Genomic DNA, 14,514 nt, shown 5'->3' with positions numbered 1-14,514 from the left:
GTAAATAAGAGTATTATTGATTTTTCTCTTTATTATAGAATGTTCTATTTAATTAGAAAAATATATATTCAGATACAAAAAACTAATAAATGCATGTATTAAACTAAAAATTTATTCAATTACATTTTAAATATAACACTTGATTGAATTTGAATTGATTTTATTTTAAAATAAAATTCAAATAAATGGGATATAATAATGTTATGAATTAGTAATGCAACTATATTCCATTAATTGAGTCTTCATCACAATCACCTGGAGGTCTAAGCTCGTCCTCTTTCAAATTGGATATTTTTTCAGGTGATTGTTTTTCTTGTTTCTGTAAAAATATAAAAAAAATATCATAAAACCGTGACAGTATAAAGGTAATAAATCCAATCAATGTGTAATATTTATAACATAAATAAAAAATAAAATAAATATTCCTAGGCACCAAAATCAATAAACTATAGTTTTATAGTTACTAAACCATAAGGTACTAAGATTCTTTGGTGGTAGAATTCATGTTTGTGATATAGTGATACACTATTGGTTATGTAGTATTAAATACTTATGATTACATTCATGTAGGTACATCTTATGTTATGACTCACTTTAATATAGTTTTGAGTCGTTTTAAACAATTAAACACAAACTAAAATCATTTTAAATACTTATATTTACGAAAAAAAATAGTTCATTCAAATATATAAAATACCAAGTGACATATGCAGGGGGGGGGGGCTAACAAGCTGAAGCCCCTTCTCATTGCCGTTATTATTATTTTTTTAATATTTAATATCTATCAAGTTTCAACTGTATAATCAAATATTAAACAAGGGTGTAAATTTATATTCCTTTCAATGGATTAGCTAAGTTTAAATAAATAAAAAACAGGACAGTGAGAACTGCTCTGCTGTTCAGTAGGTGTCGAGTAGGTTACTGTAATGGATATATTAAATTAATTCAATGATACAAAAAAAATGAATCTGAGTGAAAACGGTGTCAGTCTAGGATATTTTATTTTATTTTAATATTGTTTTTTATAAAGGATAATATAGGTAGGTTGGATTCATTTTTGTGAAAAACATAGCACCTATTTTATAAAATGATCATTGATTTTTTGGTTATAGTATGAACTACTTATATGAGGGTCCTTGTATTAAATTGTCAAGCTTTGAATTTTACAGCCTTGTTTTTATTTGACTAAGCAAATCAATTTTTATCTGTTTTTAGAAAAAACTAAAATTAATCAAAGGCAATCAAACCAAGGTAATAAAACTATTTTTTAAGAATTACATTAAAATGTTTACAAATATTCATTTTTTCAGTGATCATTTTAAAAAGTACTGAGAATTTTCAATTTTAACCTCACAAAAGTTCCAACTAAACCCAATTTTCTACCAAAAACCTCCATAAAAGTTGATGATCAGAGGATTTTTTCTGATCGAAAAGTTGAGATGTTGAAGTTGTTCAAACTCTTTTAAGTAACTCATCTAAATGTCTGAAATAATTTAACTAGACAAAATAAATAAATTTTTTAGGCAAACCCCAACCCCTTAAAAAAATCCTGTATACGGTACTAAAAGTACCTATGGTAAATATAGACAATTTAAAATATTGTACAATTTTTTATGCAAACTATACGCAACTTGTGAGTGTAGTAAATCACTAGCGACAAAACCTGAAAGAAGAGAACCCATGACTTATATACTTTTAAATGTATAGTCAGTTTCATATTATTCAAAGTTTCTAATATAATATATACAATAATCCCTCGTTATCCGCGGTTTCGATTATCTGTGGTTGGGTTCATGATAACAAATTATTAATGCGATTGCGATAACGTTTTACCGTTATTACACGAACACTGTAGAAATTTATTTTTGACAATTGTAGATAATTGTTGTTATATCGCTATAGGTATAACACATATACACTATACATACATATATGTACTTATGGGTCTATGATAACTACTGGTCTCGTTATCCGCGCAGGTTTGCTGGAACGTAACCTTCGCGGATAACGAGGGATTACTGTATTATACAGTAGCAACCACTATATCCAAATATATTATTTTAATTTACTTACAGAAACTAAAACATGTTGATTATTTGTATTGCTTACAGGTTCACATTTAACTTTTAAATTTTGATAAATTGGTACTTCCATTTTTTTTCCAAATATAACATCCATGATTGCTTGACGAATATGTGAGCGCTTAAAAATTAAAACCATTTTAGCTTTAAAAATGTATTTTTAATTAATTGATTAACCCTTACCTGTACTTCAGTAAAACTAAGTACATGATCTAATAATGATTTTCTCATTTCTGGGCATTGAAATAAAACATCTTCCAGCTGTTCTGGTGGCAATTGTAGTAACACCTGAAAACTATTAGGTTTTGTCTTCTGACAACACTTTATGAATCCCTCCCATTGTGTCTTTTGGTGCCACACTTTTTTTAGGATAAGTCTCTGGAGTATATTCATTATAAAAGCAATCAAACGGGGAAAAGTTGTCAGGGACTGTATAACTGTACGCATCAATAAAGTTGGTAATGGATTTACATCCATTAAATTCTGCATGACAATTGCCAATACCTCTTGTGTGAATACTGATTTTTCCGCAAAACATAGTGATGTAGCTATCAAAATAAATAAAATAATAATATATATTAGAAAATATAATTATACTTTTAATAAGTACAAAAAGTATAAGCTGTCCTAAATTGTTATTACTTATTAGTTATTATTTTACCTTTAATAATGTATTTGAGGTCATTAGGATCTGAATCCATTGTGTGTAACGCAATCAAAAGCTCAGCTGGACTGACAGGAGGATTTGAGTTTGAATAGTTAATGCCCAAAATTCTATTGAACACCTATAGTTAAAGAAATATATTTAATTATATTAATCAATTAATAGATTTGCAACTAAATGTAAAGTAAACCATACCTCTTTTACAACATTTGGATTTAATTTCATTAGTTGTGGTAAAGCATTCAAAATATATTTCTTATCTAAACCTGATATTATTGGTACCAAGAAACGTACTTCAACTATCTGATTTTCATATAATTTTTTAACTCTTGATACTAACTCTGGTGATGGAATTTCTAAGAGAAAAAAAAATAGGTATAGATTTAATAATTATATAATATTATATCTAAATGTGAATATTTTATTTAATATTATGTTATTCTTGTAAATTTATAAATTGTGATATTATAGTATTTTCCAGTAAGTATTTAGGGCTTAGGCGTAACAGAAAACCAACGTTATAATCACGTATATAAATATATATTATAATATGTTATACACCAAATTAATTGCTCTTATATTCTTATCTTATTAATAAATATCAAATAAATTTATTTATTATTCATTTATAAAAAAAAAAACAATATTCTATATAACAATTTGCAAAATATATATCAAAATAGAGATCACATTTAAATATTTGGGCAGCTTCAGGAAAAGTGGTGACCACTTAAAGTTAAAGTTTTACTAGTTAATGCAAAATTAATAGAATAAAATAATAATATCTAATAATATAATATTATTCAACAAGTTTCATATTATAATATATAAGAGTGTGGCTTATCATATTATATTGCTACTTTATATATATAGTATAGGCACTATGAATAGGTATGATTACAAAACATCAGTTTTTGTCCAGTTTACCCATTTCCCCCTATTCTACACACAAAACCATTGCTCATAAATCTCCGAATTCCATTGGTCAGCAATGTCAATAGAATATTATAAAAATGGAGAACTATGCGATAGGGTGGTACGAGTATCACAAAGTTGTGATCATACCTATTTCTTTAGTCATAGATACGCATAGGTACTATTCTGTACAATATCTATTGGTAAAATTAATTTAAAAAATACTTTCTATGATGACCACCACTTAAGATTTAAAAGTTGTATTTATATAATATGTAATTAAAATATTATATTTGTTTATAATATATAGTAAATATATTTAATATAATAATATGAAAGCTGAATCTATTTATACATAAGACTTAAATATTATTATCAATTATCATAATGTTACCACATTCATTTATTTATTTAATTATATAATTATTACATTTCTATACAAATGATAAAGGTATAAATCAGTGGTTTTCAACCATCTTTATCTTTATCTTTTATCTATGTTTTCAACCTGTGCGTCGCGGCTTCCAGGGGCGTTGCCGGTTATTATCAAATGAGCCGTTCGAAAACTAAAAATAAAATTGTAATAATTTATAGTTTTTGTCATCTACTTTTCGCTGCCCTGTAAGTCTGCACGCCTTACACATGTTGTATGCACTTGGGTATGTGAGAGATAGATCGGCCGATCGACAGATTTCTTCATTGAATAAAGTTTGATTGAATAATGTAAATTAATTGTTTGTTTTAAATTTGCGTATGGGAGCCATATATTTGATTTCAAAATCAAAAGGAGCTGTGGACCCAAAAAGGTTGAAAACCACTGGTATAAATAATAATACTACAGATTTACCGAATACTTATGTCATGTATTCAAAATAAATACACAATGATTTTTTAAAATAATGTTTTATCATGGCTAATGTTTAACAAATTATAAAATATATTGTTGTAGAAATGCATAAACAGATAAGTTGAATTACATTTAAAACAAAAATGGTTTTATTACAATATGAAATTAGGTACCTACATTCATTTAATATTAATATTAACATAGGTAAGACATTTTATTCTTTCAACCAAGATAGGAATACATCAACGATTTCGGTTTACAATATATTATAAAATAATTAATGGGTATTATAATTTTATTCACTTGTTAAGAAGCCGCCTCACTTTACTTTTGGATTTGGGTCCATCATCTTCATCAGATTCTGCATATCTTTCAGCATGTGAAACAATGTGTGTATTCACCAGGTAATCGGTACCTATGTGTTTTTTATACTCAAATAAGTTTGGAACACTCATAACAAATGTTAGGCAATGCATGGGTACCAATCTGCTATCAATAGAAACATGTACAAAATCATTAGGTTTGAAAGTGTCATAATGCACCTTTTTTGATTCATCAGTGACTCCAACGTTTGCTTTAGGAGCCAACCACATGATTTTTGCTCGTTTTTCACATAACTCATTTTCATGTAACTTAATAATTTGCGCATAAAATATTTTGTTTGATTTTGATTCACTCAGTGATACAATATCACCTACAGTCCAAAGTTGATTCATAAATCGAAACTGTTCAGTCTTGCGTAAAGTGTATGGACAGCGAAAAGTATATAATTCAGATGGAGAAGGAATTGGATTTTCTTGTGATAACCAGCCTTCAAGTTGTCTATGTGATACTAATATTCCAATAGGATTTGAAGGTGAATCTTCTTCACTTGACGAATTCATAATATCAACCGACAATCAACAGTGTTATTTATATTATAATTAGAACATCAATTGTTATTGAAATAATGAATCAACTTATTTGATTATTAGTAATTTATTTTAATTCAAATAAAAGTTAGAACTATAGTTACACTTTTCAAAAATTAAAACAGACAATAGTTAGATGGAAAAAGTAAAAACAAAATACTTATGTACTTAACACAGAATAGATGAAATTTATAATAATAAGATAATTTCATCTATTTTGTGTATATTATGTATTAACAAAATATAATTGATAACAAGATAGTTTTGCAAGCGCTATCTAGTCTAAAATTGTACAACCACAATAATTTAATTATTCTAAAAATCTTAGATCATATACAATGGATGGAGTCATAGCATATTACGCGTATAAAATGGGTTGAAGCCAACATAACTATAGGAACTATAGGACCTGTGACATCTGCGCTTGCGCGACTGTTTATCTTAACTGCGCGTCTGCAGCACTTTGCGCCAAACATTAATGATAAGAGACCAAGCGCATGCGCATATCACTGAGGTCCTACAGTTATGTTGGCTTCATAAATTGTTCGTATGACTCTATCCATTGTATATGATCTAAGCTAAAAATGTACACATATAATTCCACGAATTAAGATAATAATGATAATATACTTCCTTAATAAAATTCCTTATACTAATCGTTTCTTAATTATTCGTGTCACGGCTATAGATAGTATAGATACTATCTTTAATCGTGATTCGGGCATAAGGCTCATTTTAATCAAAAAGGTGTCTAAATTTAAATCCTGAATTAAGATACATGTTAATAAACTATGACCTAAGTGGATTGAATCAATAAGGCGTAATATTATGATTATCACAGATTATATGAACATTTTTATAAAATCAGTGCTATTATTAAATATTAATTATTATAGTTTAATAGTTCATGGTATAATATAATAATTGTATCAAAATGTAAAATAATATGTTCGTTATTCACTATTTCAGATACTAGGATTAAACCCGGGTTACCCATAGACCTTATACTAAGGTATACATAGAATCTATAGCGCCCTAACCTATAGTACTACTAACCTTAGTAAAAAGTCTTTGGGGTTACCATTAAACCATTCCGTGTTGCCTTTCTCATATCTTATATTGGTAGGTAGATAACCAGTGGCGCATTTAGACATTAAGTGCTCTGGGACAACATTTTACTAACCCCCAAGAAATATACATTTAATATTGAAATTGTCTGTAAACAGCTCTAAACAAATATTTTGAAAATTTTATTAATTATAGGAATTTATGATATAAATCTCAAGTGTCTACGGTTATTGGTTTTTGAATTACAACATAATAAGAAAATCACTACCTACATGAGAAATCGAGTTTATGTTCAAGTGAATCCAATGATGTAAAAATTTAAACTTCAAACGCTCATAAAAATTTAATTTAACTTTCTTATAAATAATTTTTTTTGTTGACAAAGGTTGATAACTTTATAAGGCTAAAATTCACTTTACCACGCCCCTCACGAATTTTAAAATTTTTTTTTTTAAAGACGTGTTTTTCAACGCTGATTTCGAAACTGTTTAAATTTATATATTAAAATAATAATTAAAAATTATAATTTATATATTTACTGTATAAACGTAAAATCGCAAACTTTGGAAGGCTATAACTTCCAAAATAATGGTTTCCGCACAAAAAATTCAAACAGTTTCGAAATCAGCGTTGAAAAACACGTCTTAAAAAAAAAAAAAAAAAAATCGAAATTCGTGAGTGGCGTGGTAAAGTGCATTTGTTCCGCATATTTTCGTGATTTTTACGCTTTTTGTCAAAATTTAAACTTTAAATACTTATGAAAAAAAATGTGACTATAGATTTTTAATATTTTTAAAATGTCATTGTAACAATATATTAAGCCTTGTATTAAATTTCCAATATTTCAAGATACCGTTGAAGAAAATCAAAGTAGTTTTACTGCCCCAAACCATGATGATAGACACACACAAAAAAAAAAAACACATTGTAAAATCAATTCATTCATGACATTTGTCGCTCCACAAACCGTATGAGGTTTACTACTTCACTAGATAATATTCTTACTTCGAAATTTTATAAGAGGTCAATTCACTCTAACATTTTCCGCCCCTATAATTTGGCACCTGGGGCATTTTCAAGGGGGGTTTGAATGTGCCACTGTAGATAACATGTCATTTACAACTTCCAAATGTATAATCAATTCTACACGACATGGTTGTGGAAAGACAGTTTTAAATTATCAAAAATTAAGTCTCAATCCAGTCCTCCTCATTAATTTTACATTCTTACTCAATTTACGCCTATGATCAAAGTGTCACTATTATTTTGAAAATGTTGGACACAATAAACAAAATTATTTTTCAATTTTCCTTAAAGCTTATAAAAAATGTTCACTACATTTAATTGAATGAAGTGTATTAAAAGTATTAAGTAAAAGTTTATTTTTTGTTAAATTTATTTTATTATACATATTTTATAATATAATATTATTTCTAATTATATCTATGGTAGAACCAAATATCAAATAGTGGACAGATCAAATAATCTAGCCGTTTGGTTTTAATGATTCTTAATTTTTTATCAATAACAAAAAACCCTATGATCTATGGAAATGTTATCACATATTACATTGTAATGTGTCCTTAAAATTAAAAGCATCAACTTACCTTTTTCAGTAATAGTATGCAACACTCTGGTTATCATTGCTTCAGACCCTTTTGGTATGTCCTCAAGAAGTCTAAACATTTCAGCTGAATTCATTGGCATATTTTGAATAGGTTGTGGTAAAAGTTTTATAATTGAACGTTTTACTTCTCCTTGAGAGTTAGAAAATACAGCTGCTAATCTATTGGATTATAAAATAAATTGTACATAATATATTCCGGCATAAATTAATTATTGAATTAAGTATATAAATTATACTCATGAATTAGTTCGTAGTTATCGGCCATTAACATGAAATATAGGTATAAGCAAGCTGTAGTCGAGTCTTCATCCCACACTTCAGATTTGACCAATCGGCCTGTTTCATGACCAAAAAGTACATCAGGGGGAAGTTGTAATCTTAAGAATCCCAAGTAAAAAGTAGCATATTCTTCAATAATATTTTTCAAATCTTTATTTTTATACAATTTACTGATAAAGTTCAATGCAATCTCTCGAAGCTGAAAATATTTAACACAATTCAATTGGTACTAAAAGATACCAAAATATCAAACTTTTTTACTTTACAAGTATTTATATTTAATAAAAATAAAATTTTTCCAATAATTGGAAATAAAATAAATGATAAATTATTATATTGTATACACTGTACAGTTTAATATTGATGTTACACAATTTAAATACAGTAAACTTTCAATTATTTGTGGTCTTCCCAGAACTATAAGAATTATGTATACCTATGTAGACATAAAATATTGGTTTTCCACAAGCTAGAGAACATCTCAAGTCTCAAAACTTAGTTCAGAAATCTGTATTGCTGGTTAACAATGCCCTCTCATACCCAGGGGTTATGAAATTTTTTTTCATCAAGTTTATGTTTTCCAAAGTGGTAATTTGTTTATTTGAGGTTGCCGTGCCACTTTATTTTGCAGATAATATACAGACAAAAATCATAACATTATTTTAGTGTTTAGTCTTAAATGAATTGTAATATTTAATCAATTTCACATTTTATTATAAAAAAGTATTATTTATCGACTTACTATAGGATTATTATCTAGGCAATGACATAGGCTTTTTATTATATTTTAATTTTAAAGCAAGTTAAGAGTATTTTAGATGTACAAACAATTTTAAATTTTAAAATACTCATACATTTCTTTAAAATTAAAATATAATAAAAAGCTCATGTCGTTGCATAGATAATAAGCCTACCTTAAAATTTTAAGAGGTAAATTCATTTTAATCTTATACTAACATAGATAAACATGATTTTCTGGACATAAAATCTGCTTTGTTATGCACTTGTAAGACAAAGACAACAAATGTCCCTTTAAATGTCACACATTTTATTTGTTTTAACGGTATATTTTTGTTATAAAAATTGATTGATTAAAATAACTCATTAAAATTAATTTTTAACAATATCATTAAAGTTAATAATGTAAATATTGAAATTTTAGATTAGAGGCTACTGACGTAAGATCGCCCGGTGGCGGGGTGATACATTTTATACGGCTCTATATCTGGTTAATATGTGTAAGTTGATATCTCATTATAATATTTTTTTTTTACCAACATTTAATTATTAAATAGTAAATACACTTATAAAATATTAAGTGTATTTTAATACGTTACTTTATCATTCTTATGTGAAGTGAAGAAAAGAAGTGCATTTAAATACACTAACTGTCTTGGAGGACGTTTAGTAACCAACTCATTGAGAATGAATAGACCAAATGCATGATCACCACAAATTTCTTTCAAAATATCTACAGCATCGTCAGTAATAAATGGACTTTCAAAATAAAAAGTGGTTATAGCACTATAAATATTTTACAAGAATTAAAATCAAAAGTATATGTTATTTTAATTAAAAATCCAATTTACTCTTCTTTTTCTTTGGGATCTCCAATACCTAATGCGCCTCTGATAAGTGCACATAAAACAGTACTGTAATTTTGTTCTGAAGTTAAAGTATTTCTGAATGCTGTTGGCAGTTTAATAAATCCTTGACATACACTATACTCTTCATACAACCATGATAAGCATAAATTCATATTTTTAGGAATATCTAGATTTATATAGTCGAGTATAGCTAAACAAAGAATGAATAAACATTTATATTAAGTTTGTAATTATTTTTTCAACTAAGTACATTAATAAGTATTACTTACTGTTGCGAAAATCATCACTACACATAACTGCCACTTTAGTTATAGCTTTAATGTGTACTTCTTTAAACTGTTTTGACAAAACAATGTTACTAGTGTCTAAAACTCTAAGTAAAGCGTCAATAGATAGTTCTTCAGCTTCAGTAGGATCAATTTGACAGTTATTCATATTTAATTCTGCTGGTTGAGCTAAAAGTATATCTTCTTCCTCCATTTTTATAATTTCTTCTTTTACTCCTTCTAATGATTCATCATCATTTTGGATTATGTACTTCAGATCAGGAATAACAATATCTGATCCACATATTTGAGTAGCTAATAATTTGGCAACATGTTTAATGTGGCTATCAGTACCAGCTGCAGCTATTGGAGTATAATTTGTTACAAAAGCTGAAGGCAATTTTGATGGTAATTTTGGCTATAAAATAAAATATAAATAACTCATAGAAAAAAATAAAAATTTTTAATTAGGACCACCCATGATTATGTTTAAATTATGCATTTTTTCAGTTTTTAAGAAAGTTATGACTATTTTTAATTTTTGCTATATTATATACAGATAACTCGTTAAAAAATTGAACTATAGTAAAAAACCAACATACAAACACAGTAAATGTTCTTACCATCAAGTTTCATAATAGATCGGTTGACTCTACTTTTTAAACTAACGGAGCTAAACGTGATCTGCTAAGCATAAATTTGTTATGTTTCGCATTTGTAAGACAAAGACAACATATGTGGGTTTGGTGTCTTCTTAAAGTTGTTAGAGCAGTTTATTTATAAAGGGCAATTTTCATGGAAAATGAATTTATGGATGTGTTATATTTGAATTTAATGATATATAATTGCATACAAAAATGATTTTAACAAGGATATGGTGTGTCAGTCTCTATTTCTAAGGACATTACCTAATTTATTTATATGACTAAGTCATTTAATATTAATTTCTTTTGGTAACACGGTAAGATGCATTCATTTTGTCCAAAAACATTTAAAAAATACTAAAATATTCTGCTAGTAATTCTTAAGCAGATAAAATATGCTGATAATATGTTTTTTTTACTTCTAAGAGTTAAAAAATGTATGCACAAGTTATACAGTTATTATAAGTAGAAATATACGTGTAGTAGTATAGGTTTACATCAAACTTTATACATTAATAATATTTACACTTACCATCTATATTCTATTAACTAAACATATGAATAAACTTGAAAATAATTACTGTACATCTTTTCTTTGGCCACATTTTAAACAATTAAACAATTATTACTGATTTAATTACAAACAAATTATTGACCAATTTCTATCATTTTTAATTTTTAATTTAAAATATGTTACTTTCTTCGGTGAAATAGTAAATACAATATATTCTTAAATATGAAATATAAGCTGAATTATTCCCTAATATTTAAAATAGGCTTTACTATGTAAAATACATTTTTTTCAACAAATAGTATAGTACGTGTCATCCACATTTTTCACCCCCGTTGAGTTGCATGGTCAATAAATATAAGTAAAAATCTAAAAATCTGATCTCTACATATAACACACTATCAATTGTTATAAAATGATATCATATATTAATGTAATTATCTTAATAAGCCAATACTGAAATATAGTAGAATAGTGTAAATATGTTCATGGTATAAATAGCTTAAAATTAGTCTAAATATTTTGAAAATTTAATTGTGCATAGAAAATAATATTTTACATTATGGTAAAAAATGTCAAGTCTTAACAATTAATATTTTTTGAATTACAACATGACTATATTAAATTGTTTAAGGAAAGTTCCAGCTAGATCTAATTGGCTAACAGAAACCAAAAGTTAAAGAATCATTTTTTTTTGATTTAAAATGTGAAAAATTATCATTGATAACAGACAAAAATAAATCATTATAAAACTAATACATTTATTTCACCGCTCAGAATCTAAAATGTGGTAAGCATTGTTCAGAACTTAAGAAATCACTATGGAATATTTATATTATCTTAATATAATTATATATATTTACCATGAATGTCATTATAAGGTTTGTGATGGATTCTGGTGATAATTTTTCAAGTACCCATGCTTTAACTGTATTAATATGTCGTTCTGGTGTTGTACCTTCAGTACATCTCTTTTTTTCTGGAATGTCATCTTTATCTGGTTTTTTATCTTCTTTATCATCATTTTTACGTTTTAAGGATCGCAATAACTTTTTACTATCTTCATTTTTTGACAAAACCTGAAGTGCTTTCATAATCTAAAAATAAAACAGAATATGTAATGCAAGTTTAAATGCGAAATCAATATAACCAGTGGCGTGCCGAACTGACAAGCAGACCTGAGGCAAACTATACAATTTGATTTCCCTCCCCACCACCAAGAGTTTTTTCACTATTTTTTTTTATTATTCAAAATAATAAATATTATTAAGTTTTTTTAGGTATAAGTTGCACATCTATACTAACACACCCACCCACCCAAATTTCCCTTGAGGCAATTGCCTCAAAACTGACTGTTCGGCACGCCACTGAATATAACTGTTGTATAACTACTTCTTGATTGGAAGCACCAATGTCCAATAATATTCTTCCAATAGTTTGCTGATATTCAGTTGAAGCAGGGAGACGCAATAAACTTAATAATTGTACTTTTAGATTTTTCTGAACACAGGTTGATTGACTTAGAGTTAAAGAATTTGGTATGTTTTCTAAAAAAAAAAATAATTTAATAATACAAAATAATTTTAATTTGTTTAGTAATGATTTTTACATGATATTTCTTACTAGTTAATGTTTCTAATGTAGTTACAACTTTTTCAATAAATGACACACGGAATTTGGTTATCAATGTTAATGATCCCATGCAAGTCATTAAATTTGCACAGCCTACATTACCAGAATGACAAAATCTTGACAGAAGATCAAACAATACCCTAAAATTCAATATCATTGTCAATATAATATTATATTCTTTGTTTTATACTTTAACATAGTAATATTTAATTGTATAATCAGTACTTTGCTTCATCTTCAAGTCTTCTACGGCGGGTAACTTTAAGAGTTAAAGGTATATCTTCAAGTGACATATCATTATCACGATCTACACCACCTTCACCTTTGTATGTTTGCACAAGTATTACAGTTTCCATGAATTTAATAACTTGTGTACGAATACTACAAAAAAATTATTTAAATTAGATTATTCTTAATAGTACATATAAAAAAATAAAAATAATTCTTAAATACCCTTCATTATCATTGTCAATCATGTTAATTACATGCGATTTCAGATTGGATAAATCTTGCCATACATTTGATAGATCAGAACTAGGTAAATCAATCATTGATATCCATTGTAATCCAGCTCTGTATATATTGCTAGCGGCTTGAACCACTCTTTTTTGGACCACAAGTGATCGATCCTCCAGTAACATTAATACATTTGGCAATGTGACACATACATTTGATTTTTCTTTATTGCTAAAAAAAAATAGTAATTAAATATCTTTAACAGTAGTAGTTCTCAAACCAAATTACCAGCATTCTTCTATAAACGCTACAACAAATTTTCTTATTGTTGAACTATGATCATTTTGATACGCAATTACATCATTAATAAATTGTGGTAAAAATTTTGGTTCTTGATACAACAATACTTCTTTAGCCTTAAGTAGTAAATCAAGTTTAGTGTTTTCATCAGGCGCCACAGCAGCTTCATTTAAAATACTGGTCACCTAAACAAAATAAAATATGGACAACAATGAATACTATTTTTTGTAGAATTAAAATTGTATTCCTTAGTTAACCTGCTCAGTAGGGCTTTGACTACGTTCTACACGCATTTTTTTTAAAATTTAATTTTCAGTATCTATTTTCAGGAGACTTCAAGCATTGAAAATTGACAAAAGACATGAATAATAAATACTATGTAGAAACATATATAATAGTAAAAAGTTATTATTAATTGATACAAAACACGAATTATGAATTATGATTACCTATCTTAATATTTTTAATTCGTGGTACAAAATAAAGAATAAAAAAGAATTGCTATTTGCGAGGACCTGGAGCATTGATGATTTATTAATTTATAGGTTTAATTTAATGGTTTGATACCTCAGCGGCTCAGCCAATGGTTTCCGTTATCTATTATCTGTGGTTGTGACTTTTATCAATGATAAAGTGAGCGTAGTCACGTGACTTTAGCTTTATTTTTTTTAATAATAAATGTAATTTTTTGGTTTTTACTTTTTTG

The 14,514-nt window shown here is 27.0% G+C and overlaps 1 protein-coding gene across 2 annotated transcripts; it reads right to left on the bottom strand.

The window, feature by feature from the left end:
• Window positions 1–20: 20 nt before the first annotated feature.
• On the bottom strand, window positions 21–14,357 carry LOC100168598 (symplekin). Of its 2 annotated transcripts, XM_016801960.2 has the most exons (18): window positions 14,258–14,357; window positions 14,066–14,183; window positions 13,797–13,993; window positions 13,506–13,739; window positions 13,278–13,433; window positions 13,044–13,192; window positions 12,813–12,967; window positions 12,284–12,517; window positions 10,269–10,683; window positions 9,982–10,189; window positions 9,730–9,916; window positions 8,350–8,591; window positions 8,094–8,272; window positions 2,941–3,101; window positions 2,743–2,866; window positions 2,265–2,629; window positions 2,074–2,202; window positions 21–319 (listed from the first exon to the last, which is right to left on the bottom strand). In XM_016801960.2, the coding sequence occupies exons 2-18, from the start codon at window positions 14,099–14,101 to the stop codon at window positions 221–223; spliced, it is 3,270 nt and encodes a 1,089-aa protein (XP_016657449.1). In that variant the 5' UTR covers window positions 14,102–14,183; window positions 14,258–14,357; the 3' UTR covers window positions 21–220. The 2 variants fall into 2 exon arrangements, with proteins under 2 accessions (XP_016657449.1, XP_001944509.2); XM_001944474.5 differs by having other exon boundaries at window positions 14,066–14,343.
• Window positions 14,358–14,514: the final 157 nt, after the last annotated feature.

Source organism: Acyrthosiphon pisum, chromosome A3 (assembly GCF_005508785.2).
Source record: "Acyrthosiphon pisum isolate AL4f chromosome A3, pea_aphid_22Mar2018_4r6ur, whole genome shotgun sequence".
In the NCBI taxonomy this organism is placed as follows: domain Eukaryota; kingdom Metazoa; phylum Arthropoda; class Insecta; order Hemiptera; family Aphididae; genus Acyrthosiphon; species Acyrthosiphon pisum.
This window is presented reverse-complemented; position numbering and strand designations above follow the sequence as displayed.